This window comes from Miniopterus schreibersii (genome assembly GCF_964146895.1).
Source record: "Miniopterus schreibersii genome assembly, chromosome: 2".
Taxonomy (NCBI): Eukaryota; Metazoa; Chordata; class Mammalia; order Chiroptera; family Miniopteridae; genus Miniopterus; species Miniopterus schreibersii.
In genome coordinates, this window is record NC_138102.1 from 166,175,682 (window position 1) to 166,195,408 (window position 19,727).

A 19,727-nucleotide genomic window follows, 5' to 3' on the forward strand; every position below is an offset into this window, starting at 1 on the left:
AACTAACAAGTCCCTTGGAACAAAAACAGGGACCATATTTCTTGCTAAAAACCTGTATTTTAGCCTTTATTTTAATACATTGCAGGGACCAGCAGTTCCAGTTCCTGTTCAGGTAGGAGCTGATTGACTGCAGGAATTCATCTGATGCAGAAGGGTTCAATATGCTGACACCAAGATTTTTGTTGGAACTAACAAGAACGTTGCCTGCACATCCTCACTTCCCTTCCCTCTTCTTATAAATGACACTGGCTTGACCAGAGATGTTAAGATAGTTTTAAGGACAGGAGCCCTCCATCTTCTGGGGTCACTGGCACCTGAATAAACCTCTTTCCTTGTCATCAGCACCTGTCTCACAGGTATTGGCTTTTATGGCAGCAGGCAGCTGAGCCTGTGTTTAATATCACTGTTAGTGATTCTGTGGCTTTCAAGGATTTGTAAGTCATGAATGTGACTTCAGAGCTATTTTGAAAAGATTTACTATTTTATTTATATGACTGTTTCTTTATAAATTCTAAGATAACACCATAGAGGAAAAAATTATTTTCTGTTCCACTATATGACATAGATTGATACTAAACAAACAAAAATTAAGTCTTCTAGCATGGGCTAAGTTAATATAATGAAAACATTTCTTCGTGAAAGAAATGACATCTCAATAATATTGCTTATTTTTAGAAATATAGAAACTTTCAACTGAGGTGGGGCCAAGAAATTATTTCTCCATTTCTAGTGCATGAAACTGTGCCAAGCAATATTAGTTAGTTGCCAAGATGGTGACCTGTTCTTCCTCCTGTCCCACCAAAGTATACATTTAAGATATACGGGATCTCTGCCATGTGTTCATCTTCTTACAATGTTCTAGTTGACATTGTATGTCCCTCTCTCAGTCCATTATACCTAGCTGGATGTTCTGAATAAATAGTTTAGGTTATGAATAAATAGATTCAAAATACATATTTATTAAAGTATGTTTGCAGATTTTTTACTGTTATATTTCTCAGCATGTCACTTCTGCTTCAGTATGCCCATGTATATCCAGACTCAGCTCGGTTTCTTCCAGTCCATTTAACTTACTTAATTGCTCATATGAATTTTAGAATTTGTCTTTTTGATATGTCCTTATTAATTCAAACACATTTACAGAAAAGTTGAGGCTACAACAGTTTAATTTTTTCATACCATACATCTTATGCTTTCATTTTTGGTCAACTATCCAATAAACACTTCTGACCACATAGTTTTAGTGTCACAACTTGAAGTGACCATCCTGCCAGGAGGACTCTCTCTCATTATAAAGTTGCACTGTGGTTTTGTCACCTCCTCCCCTTATGGTGGATAAACAGGAAGGACTTAACACATGCTCAGCCATGTAAGTTAGCCTGTATCTTACTTGCCACAAAGGCCAATTGATTACGCCTTGGTGGTATTCTCACTTAAGAAAAGTATTTTCTAAATATTTTGTTGAGGTGGTGATGGTTGTTCTCAAATAACTTGAATTGAGGCTGTTTGCAAAACATAATTTTCTTTCTCCAGTAGTTATAAGAGGTCAGATAAATATGCACATAGGAGGCCCATACATATATTTTTGCAGTCAAATTATTGTTTCTATGTAAATTCATTTTTGTTGATTTTATTGCATTTATTAGAAAGTATGTTTTCTGAAAGCTATGTCATGTCGTTTTGCAATTTCTCGTATCACCGAAGCATCACTAATGCTGAGCAAATCCTCAATAGATATTCCATTATGACAGATGCAGAGTGAGTATATGCTCACCACTGAGAATGAAATTAGAATTTCTTTGTATGTAGTATTTCTTTATACAAGTAAGGTTTATTTTTATCTCCACCCCTCCCTTTTAACTTTTTTTAATTCAACATCCCAGACTCAGAATATGTCTCTTTCAGAATCCTTAAAACTGAATGTTAACTAGATTTACTGTGGTGATCATTTCTCTCTATATATATATAGAGAGAGAGAATCATTATATACCTAAAACTAATATGATGCTATATGTCAATTATACCTCAATAAAAAATAATAAATAATGTCTGATTCTTTAATAAGTTCAACCTAATTATCTATCACTGAATAAAGTGAGAAATAGTACACTTTGAAAGTAATAAACATTCCTTGCCTTCAGTAATTCTAATCAAACACTTAACAAACAATTACCTTCTTGTGTAAATATTTTTAGAAACTTTTTTGAGGTTCAAACTTCAAGATATCTTCATTTACTGAATAATAATTGTTAGAAACACACATACACATACACACACACGCACACACACACACACACACCTGATCAGAGAAGGAACACCCTACTTCTTGTGAAAAATTTAGACGTCCTGAGTTCCACTTTTAAGCTTGTGTGCATATGTATGTATGTTTATATACTTGAAAAAATCTTTCTATAATTTCAACTTGCCTGATACAGCATATTTGATTCCACTCAAACTTATAGTAGCATGTGCATAGGATGATTAAAAAGTTTATTAACCATCAGTAGATGAGTGGATAAAAAGCTATGGGACATTTACACCATGGAATACTATGCAACTATAAAGAAGAAGGATCTCATACCCTTTGGGACAGTATGGATAAACCTGGAGAATATTTTGCTAAGCAAAATGAGCTAGGCAGAGAAAGACAAACATCACATGATCTTACTTATATATGGAATCTGAGGAACTTAATAAACTGATGGGCAAAAATGACTCTGTGCCCAGCCAGGCGTGGCTCAGCAGTTGAGTATTGGCCTAGGATCTAGGAGATCATGGTTCAATTCCTGGTCAGGGCACATGTCTGGGGTTATGGGCTCCATCCCCAGTTGAGGGCATGCAGGAGGCAGCCAATTAATGATGCTCTCGTCATTGTTTCTATTTCTCTCTCTCCCTCTCCCTTTCTCTCTCTAAAATCAATAAAGATATATTTAAATATATATATATTTAAAAAAAAAAAAAAGAAATGACTCAATGACATGGAAGCATGGATCATACTGATGAATCTCAGAGGGCTGGAAAGGGAGAGATTAACCAAAGAACATATATGCATAACCCAATGACACAGACAATGGTGTGATGAGAAACTGGGGAGGGTTGTGGGATGAGGTGGAATGGGTCAATGGGGAGAAAAAGAGACATCTGTAATATTTTGAACAATTTAAAAAAATAAAAATTTAAAATTTAAAAAAAATTTAAAAGCTTACTTAATTTTCCTTTCTGTTTTTATTTTTTTAATTTTTACACAGTACTTACAGCCATTTTTTATAATAATTTTTTACTTTTGATTCAGAAAGAGCTTATGCACTCTCACCATTTGTTTCTCAAATGGGACACTTTTTATCACTGAATTCAGCATTTTAAAGTCATAAAATCATGTTAGAACCTAACAGTTCTTTCACCAATTAGCAAAATCTACTGCGTAGTAAAGAGGTGGGAGGAAGTACTGTGGTTTGTGCTGTCTTTTCAACAGAAGAAGGAGATTAGAATAACAGTCATATTTTTCTCCAGGATCTCTTGTTTCAATCCTAAATTGGAAACTCAGGACACGTCTAAATTTTTCACAAGAAGCAGGACATTCCTTCTCTGATCAGGTGTGTGTCTGTGTGTGTGTTTCTAATCACTGTTATTTAAGAAATGAGGAACTCTTGAGGTTTGAACCTCAAGAAAGTTTCTAAAAATATTTACACAAGTGAGATAATTCTGTTTCTTAAGTGTTTGAATAGAAGGCAAGGAATGCTTATTACTTTTGATGTGTGCTCTTTCTCACTTTTTTCATTGATAGATAATTAGGATAAACTTTTTAAAGAATCAGAAGTTATGATGTAGCTATAAGGTGAACCTTTTCTCTAAACAAAACCAGAAGAATGACTCTTTACATTTGGGAATAAAAAATTAAATTTCAATTTGAATTCTCACCTTTATGAGTTTTGTGGTCTTATGCAAGGCACTTATCTGATGTGATACACAACTTATTTATAAATAAATTACCTCCGTTGCTTTCAACTGTCATGTTTAAATATGAAACAGGTTTTGTTTTTAAAATCTAAGGACTATACATATTTATTAAATAGCTATTTTTTGAGAGCTCTGCTAGACATGGTAAAATGTTACTGTATAAACAAATGTGAGATTATTTTTGTTAATGAAAATGCTGATAATAACTTGTAAATGAGGAGGAGGATGATATGAACAGAAGTGGAACTAAAATGCACTAAGAAAAAACATTCAACAAAAATTCATCTATGTATCTACCCAAATTTACCTTGCAAAGAAAGTACTTATCACCAAATAAAATAAAATATAACTAAAATAAAATATAATACAAAACTGTATGTATTGTCATTCAATATCAGTAATGGCAACATTTTTTATTAAATATCTCAAGGAAGGTAAATTTAAAAGAACTCATTATGTATTTTTACACTTTTGAAATAATTGTTTATTCTTTTATAATCAAAATATGTTTTAAAAAAGAATTTTACATGGCTTTATATGAATTCTTGCTCTCATTCTTTCCTTTTTTTATATATTCATGGGAAAAATTTTTCTGTATTCTCACTTTTCTGATAAAAATGGATCATCTCACCACACAGAAAATAATAAATAAATAAATAAATAAATAAATAAATAAATAAATAAATGTGTGTGATTGTATTTTATTCAGGAACATTTATAAATGAAGACTTTGGATTCATCTTTGTGGTAGATAAGCAGTCATAACTGTAAGATGGAGTTAGTCCAAGATCAGTGGGCTCTTCGCAACATGGGTATGTGCTTTCCACAGAGATGTGTAGTTTGACCTGTATATAATTTCAATATACCTAGAATCTGATACAAGTATGTAAGGCTTAGAAAAGGAATTTATTCTAATTGACTTATGTTCATTTTATGTTCATTTCACATTATGTTAATGTTATATTTTAAATCAAGTCTCAAAAAATTTGAAAGTGTTTTCCCCTTTACTTCATTAACTACCTAAAGTAAACTCAAAATTTGAGGCAACTTGAAATAGTGAAAGGAATTGAATTTTAATTAAACTTTTACCAGTCTCTAGTTTTGAGATCTGGGGCAATTCCCAGCCTCTATATACTTAAGTTCTCTTTCGTGTCAAGTAGAGATATAAAACATGTTATATTTATCTTAATGGATTTCTATGATATTCAAATAAAATGACATATATTTGAAAGTATTTCTAAAGCTAAAAGTATTATAAATTATTCACAGTTTATAGCATTATATTAAGTAAGTAATATATCATTGGCCACCTCTAAGATTCATTTCTTCATTCATAAAATAATACCTCCCTTCACATGTTTAATAATTAAATTACATATTGTCTGAACAACATTTTAGTTTAATTTTAGGTGTGAAAGGTAATTAACTTTAGCATTTCATTTGTAAAAGGCTTTTACATATTTAGTAATTTTTAGTATTTTAAGGAGAGTTACTTTTTTGTTCAGAGACAAGATTTTTTATCTGTCATTATCCTAAATAAAACCTTGTACTACTTTATTCTTTGTATATCCTTCACTATGAAGAAAATTAGACACACTAGCTTTTACTAAGTGTTTAATATGTGATTGACTTTATTGATATTAAGTGCATATTCTTTTATTTCACTTTTAAAAATAGCCAGGTTGTATTGATATCCTTTATTATTTCTTTCCTTTTTTTTTACATTTTTATTCAATTTGTGAAGTTATTAACTTAGTAAGTATGGCTTTGTAAGTTAAACATGTCTAACTCCCTAAGTAAGGCCCAGTCTTTTTCACTGAACAGTGTCTTTATTTTAATGATAGATTTTATTATACTTTAAGAATTAGCATATAGGATCTTGCTAAAGATATGTTGCTATAGAATAAATATAATTTTATTTATACTACAAAGTGTAAAAATCATAATAATGAAATAATATAAAACAAAACTAACTTGATCTTATGCTTTAAAAGAAATGGCAAATTAAAGTTTAAAAATTTATGATCCAAATGGCAAAAAGTCCGTGACTCATACTGACCTGAATTGTTTTTCTCCAGATATGTGTGAATCCCCTAATTACAAATCTAAACTCATAAATGATGCTACTTCTACACCATGGCAAAAAAAAAGACCCACATTAACCACAAACATACATGGAGAAAAACGTAAGTAATATGTTCCATTTGTCATCATGAGGTGAAAATTGGAAACTCTGATTATCAGCGATAAACATTCAGTTTCTTTTTCCTTTATAAGAAAAGCAGAAATGAGATTAACTCTAAAATTGTTGAGTTTAGAATCTTTTCATGCCCTAAAAATGATGAGATTATCATAATAATGACAATTGAGACTGCAGTTTCTAAGGGGTTACTGAAAACTAGCTGTAAGAAATGGAAAATAGAAGAGAAAAGAAATACAAAATATCCTTCAGTGTTATGTTTTTAAACAGTTGGCAGCAATGACTTGACTGCTACTCACAGAAAGGTGCCCGTGCAGTGAGGATATGCTCTCTGTCTTTTATCAATGCAGAATATGATTAAAAATGAGGCCTGGAATAGTTTAAACAAAAAGGAAAAAAACAGACTACTCTCACTTATAAATTTTGATTAAATGTTAAAAAAAGATAATTATCAAATGGCACAGATTTCAAGAGTTAAATATGGAAATGGAAATGTTTCAGATGGAAAGATTGTGGTGGACTGAGTGGAAGCTACACTGACACTCTCCCGGGGGAAAACTGGAATTATAACTAAAATATAGGAAAACCATCCTAAATAATTAACTGCAACTGAAGGCGAACTAGCAAGCACCCTCATAACCAAGGACCTAAAGCAGAGAACACACTGAGACTGGCAGGAAGTGTGGAGGTGTGAGAGGGCTAGCTGGGCTCCCACAGGTAGCAGCTGAAGGTCCAGAGGGATAGCTCATCTGTGGGAAGGGGAGGTCCCACTGAGGACTCTGGGGCCTAAACCCCAGTCTGGGCTTCCCAGCCAAGAGCACCAGAACTGAGAAAAGTGCCCACATAACAACTGGCTGTGAAAAGCAGCATGGTTTCTGTCTGCCTGGGAGAGATAGCTGGAAATGTAGGCACCCATTTAAAGAGCCAACACACAAAGTTTCATGTGCAGCTACTACCCTGGGCTCCAGCAGAGAAAGGACAGAGTGGATAGGAGCTGTTTGAGAAGAATCTAGGGTTGTGGACTCTGGAGATAGAGCTCAGAGGGCACCCCTCTGGATTCCTGTGCTGAGTCATTCCACCAATCTACAGAGGCAGACATTTACCTTCCAAGCAGCATTTGCCTGAGAGAAAACAATTTCCCCATCCTCCTGGAAAACCTCTCTCCCTACCCAGAGGAGTTTCTCCAGCCTGAGGCTCATTAAGAGAATCAGATTAATCCACCTGCAGGCAGAGGCAGACCTCAGGGTGCTTTGAGTCTTTACCTGATCTGCCTCTGGACTCGGGCCTTGGTAAAACAGTCTTTGGTGTGCATCTTGGCCCTGTCCAACCACACCCAGCCCCAGCAAAGGGAACCTCAAGCTGTGAGTTGTTGATAGCTCCAAACAGAGTACACAAAGCCAGTCACAAATAGCTACTAACATTGGCCCGAACCAGAAACCGTCCAAAAAGACTGAGACTCCTATCAGGCCTACCCAATACATAGAAACAAACCCAAACAGGCAGCTAAAATGGGGAGACAAAAAAAACAAGGCCAAAATGAAAGAACAAAAGATGACTGCAGAAAAAGAGCTAAATGAAACAGAGATAAGCAATCCATCAGATATGTAGTTCAGAATACTGATTGTAAGAATGCTCAACAGCATGAAAAAAGAAATGGAAACTATGAAGGAAATGAAGACTGTCATGGCAGAAATAAAGAATACACTAAAAGGAATAAACAGCAGATTAGAAGAAGCTAAGGATCGAATCAGAGAATTAGAAGACAGGGTAAAAAAAAAAAAATCAATCAGATATTCAAAAAGAAAAAACAATTAAAAAGCAGAAGGACAGTCTAAGGGAGCTGTGGGACAACATGAAACATAACAATATTTGCATCATAAGGGTGTGAGAAGAGGTTGAAAGTAAGCAAGGATTAGAAAACCTGTTTGAAGAAATAATGGCAGAAAACTTCCCTAACCTGATCAAGGAAAAAGTCACACAAGTTCAGGAGGCACAGAGAGTCCCAAGCAAGAAGAATCCACAGAGACCCACACCCAGACACAGCATAATTAAAATGCCAAAAATTCATGACAAAGTAAGAATACTAAAGGCAGCTAGAGAAAAGCAACCTGTTACCTACAAAGGAGCTCCCATAAGGCTGACAGCTGACTTCTCATCAGAAACTCTACAGGCCAGAAGGGAATGGCATGAAGTATTCAAGATAATGCAGAACAAGGATCTGAAACCAAGACTACTCTATCCAGCAAGACTAGCATTCAAAATAGGTGGTGAAATAAAGAAGTTCCCAAACAAAAAAAAGGCTAAAGGAGTTTACCACCACCAAAGCAGCAACTCAGGAAACATTAAAGGAACTGCTGTAATTAGTAGTAGAAATAGAAGCATTGCAAGAAATGTTAAAGGGACTGCTGTAATAATAAGAAATAGAGAGAGAAACATAGGTAAAAGGATTAATATAGCAATAAATAAGGGCCTATCAATAATAACCTTAAGGGTGTTAAGGGAGAGATCATCAGCAATACAGTCATGGTTGTGGACTTGAACACCCAACTGACTTCACTGGATAGATCTTCCAGACAAAAAGTCAACACAGAAACATTGACTAAATGGCACACTACGTCACCTAAATGGGACACTAGGTCAGATGGATTTAAATGATATTTACAGAACACTTCACGCCAAAGTGGCAGAGTATACATTCCTCTCAAGTGCACATGGTCATTCTCAAAGATAGACCACATGTTAGGACACAAAACAAGTCTCTATAAGTTCAAGAAGATTGAAATCATATCAAACATCTTCTCATACCACAATGGCATGAAATTTGAAATAAACTGCAGTAAAACACTAAAAAACATTCAAACACATGGAGGCTAAATAGCATGTTATTAAACAAAGAATAGGTTACCAAAAGAGACCAAGAAAGAAATCAAAAACTTCCTGGACACAAATGAAAATGAACACACAACTCCAAATCTGTGGTACACAATGAAAGCAGTCCCGACAGGAATTTCATAGCACTACAAGCCTACCACAAAAAACAAACAACAAGAAAAAAAACAACAAGAAAAACTTCTTAGAGGCTCTCTAACCCTACAACTTAAAAACTTAGAAAGAGAACAACAAGAAAAGCCCAGAGTAAGTAGAAGGAAGATAATAATAAAGATCAGAGCAGAAATAAATGACATAGAGACTAAAAAATCAATACAAAAGATCAATGAAACCAAGAGCTAGTTCTTTGAAGAGGTACACAAGATTGATGACTAATCAAGAAACAAAGAGAGAGGACCCAAATAAACAAAATCAGAAATGAAAGAGGTGAAGTAACAACTGACCCAACAGAAATACAAAGGATTGTAAGAAAATACTATGAACAACTATATGCCACCAAGCTGGATAACCTGGATGAAATGGACAAATTCCTAGAAAAATTCAACTTTCCTAAACTCAATCAGGAAGAGTCAGAAAACCTGAATAGGCAGATAACTGCTGATGAAGTTGAAGCAGTAATCAAAGGGCTCCCAGTACACAAAAGCCCTGGCCTGGATGGCTTCACAGGGGAGTTTTACCAAACATTCAAAGAAGAACTAACACCTACCCTCCTCAAACTATTCCAAAAAATCTAAAAGGAAGGAATACTCCCAAGGTCTTTTTATGAGGTCAGCATTAACTTAATTCCAAAACCAGATAATGACACTACAAAGAAAGACAATTACAAGCAATATCCCTGATGAACATAGACGCTGAAATCCTCAACAAAATATTAGCAAATTGGATCCAGCAATATATTAAAAAGATCATACACCATGAACAAGTGGGATTTATTCCAGGAATGCAAGGCTGGTACAATATTCACAAAGCAATAAACGTGATACATCTCATAAACAAATTGAAAGACAAAAATCACATGATCATATCAATAGATGCAGAAAAAGCATTTGACAAAATCCAACACCCATTTTTTATAAAAACTCTCAGCAAAGTGGGAATAGAGGGATCATACTTCAACATAATTTGGGCCGTATATGACAAACCTATAGCCAACATCATACTTAATGAGCAAAAACTAAAAGCATTTTCCCTAAGAACAGGAATAAGAGAGGGGTGTCCACTTTCTCCACTCTTATTCAACATAGCAGTGGAAGGCCTAACCACAATGATCAGACAAGAAGAAAACATAAAAGGCATCCAAATTGGAAAGGAGGAAACAAAACTGTCATTATTTGCAGATGACATGATATTGTACATAGAAAATCCTAAAGACTCCATCAAAAAACCACTAGATTTAATAAATGAATTCAGCAAGGTAGCAGAATACAAAATTAACACCCAAAAGTCAATGGAATTTTTATACACCAATAAGGAACTCTCAGAAAGAGAAACTAAAAAAAAAAAATCACATTTACCAATGCAACTAAAAAAATAAGATACTTTGGAATAAACTTAACCAAAGATGTAAAAGACCTGTACTTGGAAAACCACAGGACACTGAAAAAAGAAATAGGAGAAGATATAAACAAATGAGGAAATATACCATGTTCATGGATTGGAAAAATTAACATCATTAAAATGTCCATACTATCCAAAGCAATCTATAAATTCAATGCAATCCCTATTAAAATACTAACAGTGTATTTCACAGATCTAGAACAAACACTTCGAAAATATATATGGAACAAAAAAGACCACGAATAGCCATGGCAATCTTGAGAAAGAAGAACAAAGTTGGAGGGATCACAATACCAGATATCAAGTTATACTACAAAGCCACTGTAATCAAAACAGCTTGGTACTGGCACAAGAACAGACATATAGATCAGTGGAGCAGAGCAGAAAACCCAGAAATTGACCCATGCTATTATGGTCAATTAATATTTGACAAAGGAGGCAAGAACATACAATGAAGTAAAGACAGTCTCTTCAATAAATGGTGATGGGAAAATTGGACAGGTACATGCAAAAAAATGAAACTGGACCACCAATTTACATCATACACAAAGTGATTTAAAATATTTTTAAACCCTTAATAGCTTCACTCCCCAAAACAATAAGGAAATCTGATGCGTGGACTTGGTTAAAAACAGTATGTAATAATCAACTGTCTACAAAACCATAAAAACAAGGAAAATGTAATAAAAGGAAAATTCCATATTTATAATACCAAAATTCAGAAATAAACTAATTAAAGATGTTGGAAAAAATTTTATTACTTTAAAGTTGTACTAATGAATATAAAATAAGACATATATAATAGAAAAAGAAACTATTCAATGATAAGACATTTTAAAGATATAAGTTATATCTCTATATTTATATATTTAATGTGATTCTGTTGAAATATATATACATATTTAAAATTGATTTTAGAGAGAAAGGAAGGGGGAAAGAGAGAGAGAAACATCGATGTGCTAGAGAAACATCAATTGCTTGCCTCCTGCACTCACTTCGATTGGGAATGGAACCCACAAGCTTTTTGGTGTGCAGAACAACGCTCAACCAACTGAGCCACCCAGCCGGGCTAATGTAGTATATTTTAAATGTGGCAGGTTCTTGTAAAGCTCATTTTAAAGTTCTTAAGGCATAATGAAATGTAATGATAAATAAAATATTTTTTAAAAGAAATGTAATATAATATTATGGGCACTATAAGTACTCAAGCATATTATAAAAGTAGAGATATTTTACATATAGTTTGAGTAGAAAGACAGATTAGATAATATAGCAATAAATGTAAACACATATAAGAGTGTATTATATGCTACAGGTAGTATTTCATATCAATGAGATACAGTGATTTATTCACTAAACAGTGATAGAAAAATTTATTAACCATTTGGAAAAGAAAATTTTTTGTAAATTTGAGTTTCTGCCTCATTTATTGCACACACACACCAAATAAATCCAATAAAAATAAGAAACTATATAGCTTATGATGGATAATTTATTTTATAAACCCAAAATAAGGAAAGCATTTTTATTAATATCAAAAAAAGAGTAATGGTTTGGGCAACTCAACTATTATCCACTTAAGCACCCCCCAAAGTATCATAAATAAAGTTAAAACAAAAATGATATCTAAGATGAATATTTGCAAAACATATGGCAAAAAATAAACTAATATTTTAAACCTAAAAAATAAAATTAAAAAATTACTTTATACAAATACAAGAAGTCTCAAAGAAATAAAATAAAAACATGACAACCATAGTAGAAAATGTTCAATCTTTTGTTATCTTGTTATTTATAACAAGAAAAATAGTTAAAATTAAAAAAAATAATATTGGTCATCAGCTTTATACATTTAAAAATGTCAATAATATTTAATGCAGAGGAAAACGTGAGCAAAAAGGCTTTTAAATTTATATTTGGTACTTCAAAAATCGGTATAGTCTCTTTAAACTAAAATTTTCAATCATTACAAAAATTTAAAACGTAAGTGCTCTTTGACTCAGTAATTAGCCTTTGAGGAATCTTTCCCAGAGGGACACTAAAAAATATGTACAGGTGTGCATAAAATGTTGTTGATATCATTATATCTTAGTGCAAACTAAAAAACAATTTAAATATGCATTGGAAAAAAATTAATTTTATCCATATACCAATAAAACACAATGCAAGCAGCTATTTAGAAAACTATAACTTTATAAGACATGTTTAGAATAATTACTAGGATATTTTCTTAAGTAAAAAAAAGATAGAATATTTTGTATAGGTTCTTAAATATATGTTTTTAAAAGGGGTTTAGGAGAACTGTACATATTTATTATTGTATCTTAATGGAAAGTTTTAAAAACGATAACCATGGTTTACTCTGGGGAACTCGTAAAGAGAAATAGGTGGAAATGTTACATTTTTATAGTCTTTTTAAAAATCATTTACAAAACACTTATTTTATCTGTCCTGAGAAAAATAATTGAGGCACAAACGCTGATATCACCCCCACATAGAAAACATTCTAACGTTTATGTTAAACATGAACAAAGCAGAACCCTTTATCCTTTATCTCATTTTTCTCACTCGGTTTTCTTTGACAGAATCTCCATTTTTCCTTGCCCGGGCCATTGCTGTAGCGATGGGAATCCATTTCATTGCAATGCTAATGATATCCAGTGTCATCGTCACAAATTGTAAGTGATAACAGAGAAGTAGATAACATTGTTGACCTAATGATTGTAATACGTTACTTTGATAAATCTTCAGAATTAAAGAAACATATACTAGCAGTATTGAATGTGTCTTTACATTTTAGATATTAGTCTAGAAACTTGTCAGCTATTTATTTTGTTGGTTTTTTGGGGTTTTTTTTAACCTTATATAATCTTTTTTTATGTTTTAATTTATCTCTATTGTTGAAAGTATTACAAATGTCCCCCTTTTTCCCCCCTTGATCCCCTCTACCCTGCACCCCCTCCCCCCAGGCCTTCCCCACACTGTCGTCTGTGTCCATGGATTGTGCATATGTGCAGATAAGTTCTTAAATTAATCTCTTCCCACCCACCCACTCCCGCCTTCCCTCTGAGATCCCTCAGCCTGTTCCATGCTTCTATGTCTCTGGATCTACTCTGTTCATCGGTTTATTTTGTTCATTACATTCCACATATGAGTGAGGTCCTGTGACACTTGTCTTTCTCTGTCTGGCTTACTTCACTTAGCATAATACTCTCCAGGCCCCACCTCTTAAAGGGTAAGGGAGCCTTTTTTTTTACAGCTGCATAGTATTCCATGGTGTAAATGTCTGAAAAGATGCTTGATATGATTTCAATCTTCTTGAACTTGTAGAGACTTGTTTTGTGTCCTAGCATGTGGTCTGTCTTTGAAAATGCCCCGTGTGCACTTGAGGAGAATGTATATTCTGCAACTTTCGGATGAAACATTCTGTAAATGTCAATTAAATCCATCTGATCTAGTGTGTCATTTAGAGTCACTGTTTCCTTGTTGATTTTTTGTCTGGAAGAGGTTTTTTATTTTTACTGGAACTATGTTACAACAACACAAACCCTTCTAATCATTATAATTATTATTATTTTAATAGCATCATTCAACCAACCAGCTTCAATTTCTTTGAACGGTAAGAAAAAGTTTTTTAATATTTTGAAGCACAAATTGCATGTATCTGTGTATACTGGGTTTTAGGCATGTATCCAGTGCTGCTAACAAGAAAGTTTATAAGACACATCATGTATTATAGACATCTACACTTGAAACCTATAGAATCTTACTAACTAATAAATGTAATAAAAAGAATATGTATAAGAAAATAATTAATTCTTGTCCACAATTCACTATAGCTTTTTTAATCTTATTTTATTTTTTACAATAAGGGAGTACTTGTAAAAAGTAGACACAGTTTTGGCATAGCTATCTACCATCTATCTATAAATATGTAGAGGTATGTCATTGGGTATTACCATAATGATTTAATATTGTAATTTTAGAGTTAGAATAAAAAAGATATTTAACCTGCCTAGAAAAAAGTCTACTATAATCTTTAGACATATGCAGAACTAATAACATATTCTCCCTTTCTAGAAAGTTACTGTGGCCCATGTCCTAAAGACTGGATATGTTATAGAAACAGCTGCTACCAATTTTTTAGTGAGAGCAAAAGCTGGTTTCAGAGCCAAGCTTCTTGTATATCTCAAAATGCCAGTCTCCTGAAGATATACAGCAAAGAGGACCAGGTTAAGTATCACTTGAATCCATATTCCTAAATTTAGTCCTAACATATGTGGCAACCTCTAGAATGTGAACCTGAAATATAATAGATGCACTGGGCTCTGATACACCAATCCCAAATACCTCTGTATTAAAAATAAGAAAACACAAAAATTGCAGGTATTATATATGTGTTGTTAAAGTTGGAATTCTGCCAGAGTACAGAATGCATTTTCCCCAACTTTGGGAAAAATTATTACATGAATATAGCCTTGTATTTACTAAAATTCTGAGCACTGACTTTGTGATTTCAAACAGGATTTCTTTAAATTGGTGAAGTCCTTTCATTGGATAGGACTGAGACAAAATTCAACAGTTGGAACCTGGCAGTGGGAAGATGGCTCCATTCTCTCTCCCAATCAGTAAGTCTGTACCAACAGGTCTCTAGTTGTGGATTTGTCTCTAAGTTATTCCTGTGATCACTTAACTATCACATTTTTCTCCCCACAATGCCAGGAAATCCCCATATGCTAATAGAGTCAGCCAAAAACTCTTAAGGACTAGATTGAGTACATTGTGGAGCAGAGCAGCCAATACCTATAGTAATGAGTGACATCGATTGTTTGCTATGTCCTAATACTGGGCAAGATAGGGCTAATACCACGCTCATGTTACAGATGAGGAGTCCACGCAGATAGGTCAAGTATCACATACATTCTTTTATGAAGTTATTACCAGATTTGTTGAGATAATAATTGACATTCAATAAAGTGACATTCTCTTTTTATTTATGCCACAAGTGTACAATATAATAGATTTTGACAAACACATACATCCAGGAAAACATTAATAACATCAAGATAACTAACATATTTATGACCTGGAAAACATTCCCACTGCACCTTTATAATCCCTCCTTCACGCCCCTCCTACCTACCTCTTTCTGTCTCTAGGCAACTAATCTGTTTTCTCTCTATAGATTAGTTCGTAATTTATAGGATTACATAAATGGAGTCCTGCAGTATGTACTGGTTTTTTATGTCTGGCTTTTTTACTCAGTGTATTATTTTGAGATTAGCCACCTCATAACATATAAAGAGTTCCTTTCTTTTTATTCCTGAGAGTTTTTCCATTCATTGGGTGTTGCTCAGTTATGTTTATTCTTTCATATATTGATGGATATTTGGGTAATTCCCAGTTTTTTACTATTAAAAATAAAGCTACTTGCTATGAACACATGTGTGCAAGACTTTGTACGAATATTGCCTCTCCTTTTTCTTACATAAATACCTAGGAATGGAATGGATGGATCCTACAAGGAGTATATGTTTAATTTTTTAAGAGACTGCCAAACTATTATACAAAAGGGTTGTGCAATTTTACAATCCCACTAGCAAGGTGTGAGATTTCTAGTTGCTCAACATCTTGGTCAATACTTGTTACAACCAGTCTCTTAAATTTTAGCCATTCTAATGTATGTAGTGGTATCTCATTGTGGTTTGAATTTGCATTTTCTTAATAATTAATGATATTGAGCACCTTTTCTGTGCTTATTTATCATTCATTTTTCAGTTTTTTATGTCACTGATTTCTGTTCTGATCTTTATTAACTATCTTCTCACTCAAGGTTAACTTTTGTTTCTCTAGTTTCTTATGGTAAAAACTAATATATTGATATGCAACCTTTCTTTTTTCTAATTTCATGCTACTAATATGTGAGATGATTTGGCAATATCCCACATATTATGAGCTATTTATTTCCATTTTCATTCAGTCCAAAATAGTTTCTAAATTCCTTTTTGCATTGTTCTTTGACCCATAAAATTTCCAGATGTGTTAGTTTTCAACACTTGGTAATTTCCCAGAGATCTTTCTGTTATTAATGCCTAATTCCATCTTGATCAAAAAGCATGCTTTGTGACTTGAATCTACTTGCATTTACTGATAAGTTTTTATGGGCCAGACTATGGTCTATCTTTTTTTATTAGTGTTGACTCTAATACAGATGTCCCCCGTCCCTCCCCCTTTGCCTCCCTCCATCCTGCCCCCACCCCGCCTAGGCTTTCACCACATTGTCTGTGTCCGTGGGTATGCCTCCCTGCATATATATTCACTGGTTCATCTCTTCCTGTCCTCCCACCCTCCTGCCCTCTGAGATCTGTCAGTCTGTTGTACTTATCCATGCCTCTGGTCCTACTTCTGAAATGTTGTATATGTCCCTGTATACCTTAGAATTGATTTCAGATGGCCTCATTACTGTATGGGTTGAGATTTCATTTTTGACAGAAAAGAGCTTGTTCACTGGAAACATTAATAAGATTTTGTAACATCTTATCTCATTTTTTCCACTCTGCAAGTGCAAAAGTTCACTTGTGAAGCAAAACACCTAGCATGCTAAATTTCTCTTCATGCATATAATAAATATTGATTGAGTGCTACTCAATTTCCAGAAACTATGCAGACATAACTACAGAGATGAGTAGAACGTTACTCCTTCAAAACCTTCACACCTCAGTTAGAAATATAGTTATGAATAAACAAGTAAAATCCCATGTAACTAATACTCTGGCAGAAATGTTATGAGAGTGGTACAGAAAAACAAACATAGAAGTGGAAGAAACACAGGGAAAGAGTGAGATTAGAAAAAATGAGGTTCTAATGTGCATAGATTGAGACCAACTAAGAGCCGTTACTAAATATCTCTTAATTTTTTTCACTTATAGTGCCTAGTTGTTTCTGTATAGACAGAAATAATTCTCTTGTCCATTCTAATACTTATATAATCAGACCATGGTCCTTTTTTGGTGTCAATTTCATATTGAAGTATGTGTGTATACACTGGAGGATTTTATAATTTTTAAAATTTTTATTACCAAGTAAAATTGCATATATCTGAAAAATATTGTGTGTTTTTCACAAAACTTGACACTGCATTCTCAATTTATTTCTAACCTAAATATTTGTTTAAAAAACATTTTAAAGCTTTTATCTCACTTTGGTACACATATAAAGAGATTCCAGACTTTCTAAATTGATTAATTTCCAATGTATAAAAATAGTAGCACATAAATTTATAATAATATGCAACTTTTACTTCTTTTATTATCTGAGTTGGCAAATTTTGCTTATCTGTAAATTAAGAAAGGCCAGGAAAATCCTTAAATCTCCTGAAATGGTATTATTTAAGCACCTATATTTACATAAATATTATTTTATTTTTATATTTCTGCATTATGAAGTTATAAATGTAATTTGTCTTTCTCCCGAATCTAGACTCACACTGGTTGATGTGGCAAAAGGAAGCTGTGCAGTTTACGGTTCAAGTTTTAAAGGTTACACAGAAAACTGTTCAACTCCAAACACATACATCTGCATGCAGAGGACTGTGTAAAGGCTTATTGTTTATAGACTATAAAGGATTCAAAGACACAAACTCCATTCTCTGACTTTTCTCCATGAAGACAACTTCCAGAAGAAAATACCACCAATATTTATTAAATACTTTTTCATCTGACATGCCACACATCATAACCTTGTTATGAATAAAGGTTAACAACTAAAGATTTTATCTTCTATCACAATGTTTTGTTCAATTTGTAAATTATTGATTGATGAACAAATTCATTTTTTAAGTTTAATACTGTTGATAATACCTATGGCTGAACTTAATTTTAAACTGTGGTTTTATTAAATATTCACAAATATTAAACTAATAAGGCTTTTAGAACTTTTCAAACACAATACATTTGAAAATTAAATATACTTAAAGCCTGGTGAAGGGTATATGAGGGTTCATTAAATTTGCTATTTTTGAAATATTTCTAAAGTTGAAAAACCAACAGAAACATCCTCAAAATTTCAAAAGGCCACTACTAATAATATAACCCACAAGACCTTTGGTAGAAATTAAATTATTCCTTATAATATGAATATGGCACTGAAACTGCTGAAAAAAAGAAAAAAAAGAAAAAAGAAAGATTTGAGTTTAGGGAGGCCTTCCAAGACTTCTCAGAGCAGAAAGTGGCATCTGAGTTGAAAATCGTAAAATGAGTAGGAATCTGAGCAAATCATTAGGACACCAGAACCTTTGGCAGATGGAATAATACCTGCACGTGTGCAGCAGTTGGAAGAGCCTTCCATGGACACTTTAGAGTCATGAGAACTTTTAAAATTCTCTTGAGCTTTACAACTATTTCCAAGACATTGCTTTCCAGGCTTGTGAAAAAGCTGACTTCTCTAAAGGCCACGTGCTCTCTCCCCTGTGGGCCAGTGTCATTGTCATGAAACAGAGAAGGCTCCCAAAACAAGACAAGAACTGGCGTTCGATATGGAGCTACATATAGTGACTCAACTTCATCTACAGTTTTGAAGCATTTGGTGGCCTTAAAGCTTCAGTCATTAGGTGTTTTTTGGCTACTTCCTCCATTTCATTAGTTGTAGTCAGTCTGTTCATATTTTCTATTTCTGTTTTGTTCAGTTTTGGGAGAGTGTATGTTTACAGGAATTAACCGTTTCTTCCACATTGTCCAATTTGTTGGCATACAGTTGTTTATAATATTTTCTTACACTCCTTTGCGTTTCTGTGGTGTAAGCTGTTACTTCTGCTCTTCTACTTCTCATTTTATTATTTGGGCCCTTTCTCTTTTTTTCTTAAACTTCAGTCATTAGAGTTTTATATGGGATTCAATCATTTCAAGATACATCCTTTTAGGTAAATAAATGTTTTTCTTAAATAAAGTGGAAAATTACCCTGGAAAAGTGAATGTTTCCTTTTTTGGTTTTTGTAAAGTTAAATTTATTGGTGTGACATTGAGTAATAAAATGATATAGGTTTCAAGCGTTCAGTTCTGTGATACCATCTGTATATTGCATTGTATGCCCACCACCCAAAGTCAGTCTTCTTCCATCACATATTTGA

The 19,727-nt window shown here is 33.3% G+C and overlaps 1 protein-coding gene across 1 annotated transcript; it reads left to right on the forward strand.

Annotated features, from left to right (window-relative positions):
* The first annotated feature begins 3,461 nt into the window (after window positions 1–3,461).
* On the forward strand, window positions 3,462–19,557 carry LOC308552957 (NKG2-D type II integral membrane protein-like). Its single transcript, XM_081128433.1, has 8 exons — window positions 3,462–3,593; window positions 4,667–4,769; window positions 6,036–6,143; window positions 13,189–13,281; window positions 14,187–14,222; window positions 14,684–14,835; window positions 15,128–15,231; window positions 18,083–19,557. The coding sequence occupies exons 2-8, from the start codon at window positions 4,730–4,732 to the stop codon at window positions 18,198–18,200; spliced, it is 651 nt and encodes a 216-aa protein (XP_080984559.1). The 5' UTR covers window positions 3,462–3,593; window positions 4,667–4,729; the 3' UTR covers window positions 18,201–19,557.
* Window positions 19,558–19,727: the final 170 nt, after the last annotated feature.

What these genes read in the sequence shown, in the direction of transcription:
- LOC308552957 (XM_081128433.1), top strand. Translation starts at nt 4,730, where the DNA reads ATGGAGTTAGTCCAAGATCAGTGGGCTCTTCGCAACATGG. An exon ending in CAGTGTCATCGTCACAAATT is followed by an intron (nt 13,282 to 14,186) that starts GTAAGTGATAAC and finishes TTATTTTAATAG; the next exon opens with CATCATTCAACCAACCAGCT. An exon ending in TCCATTCTCTCTCCCAATCA is followed by an intron (nt 15,232 to 18,082) that starts GTAAGTCTGTAC and finishes TCCCGAATCTAG; the next exon opens with ACTCACACTGGTTGATGTGG.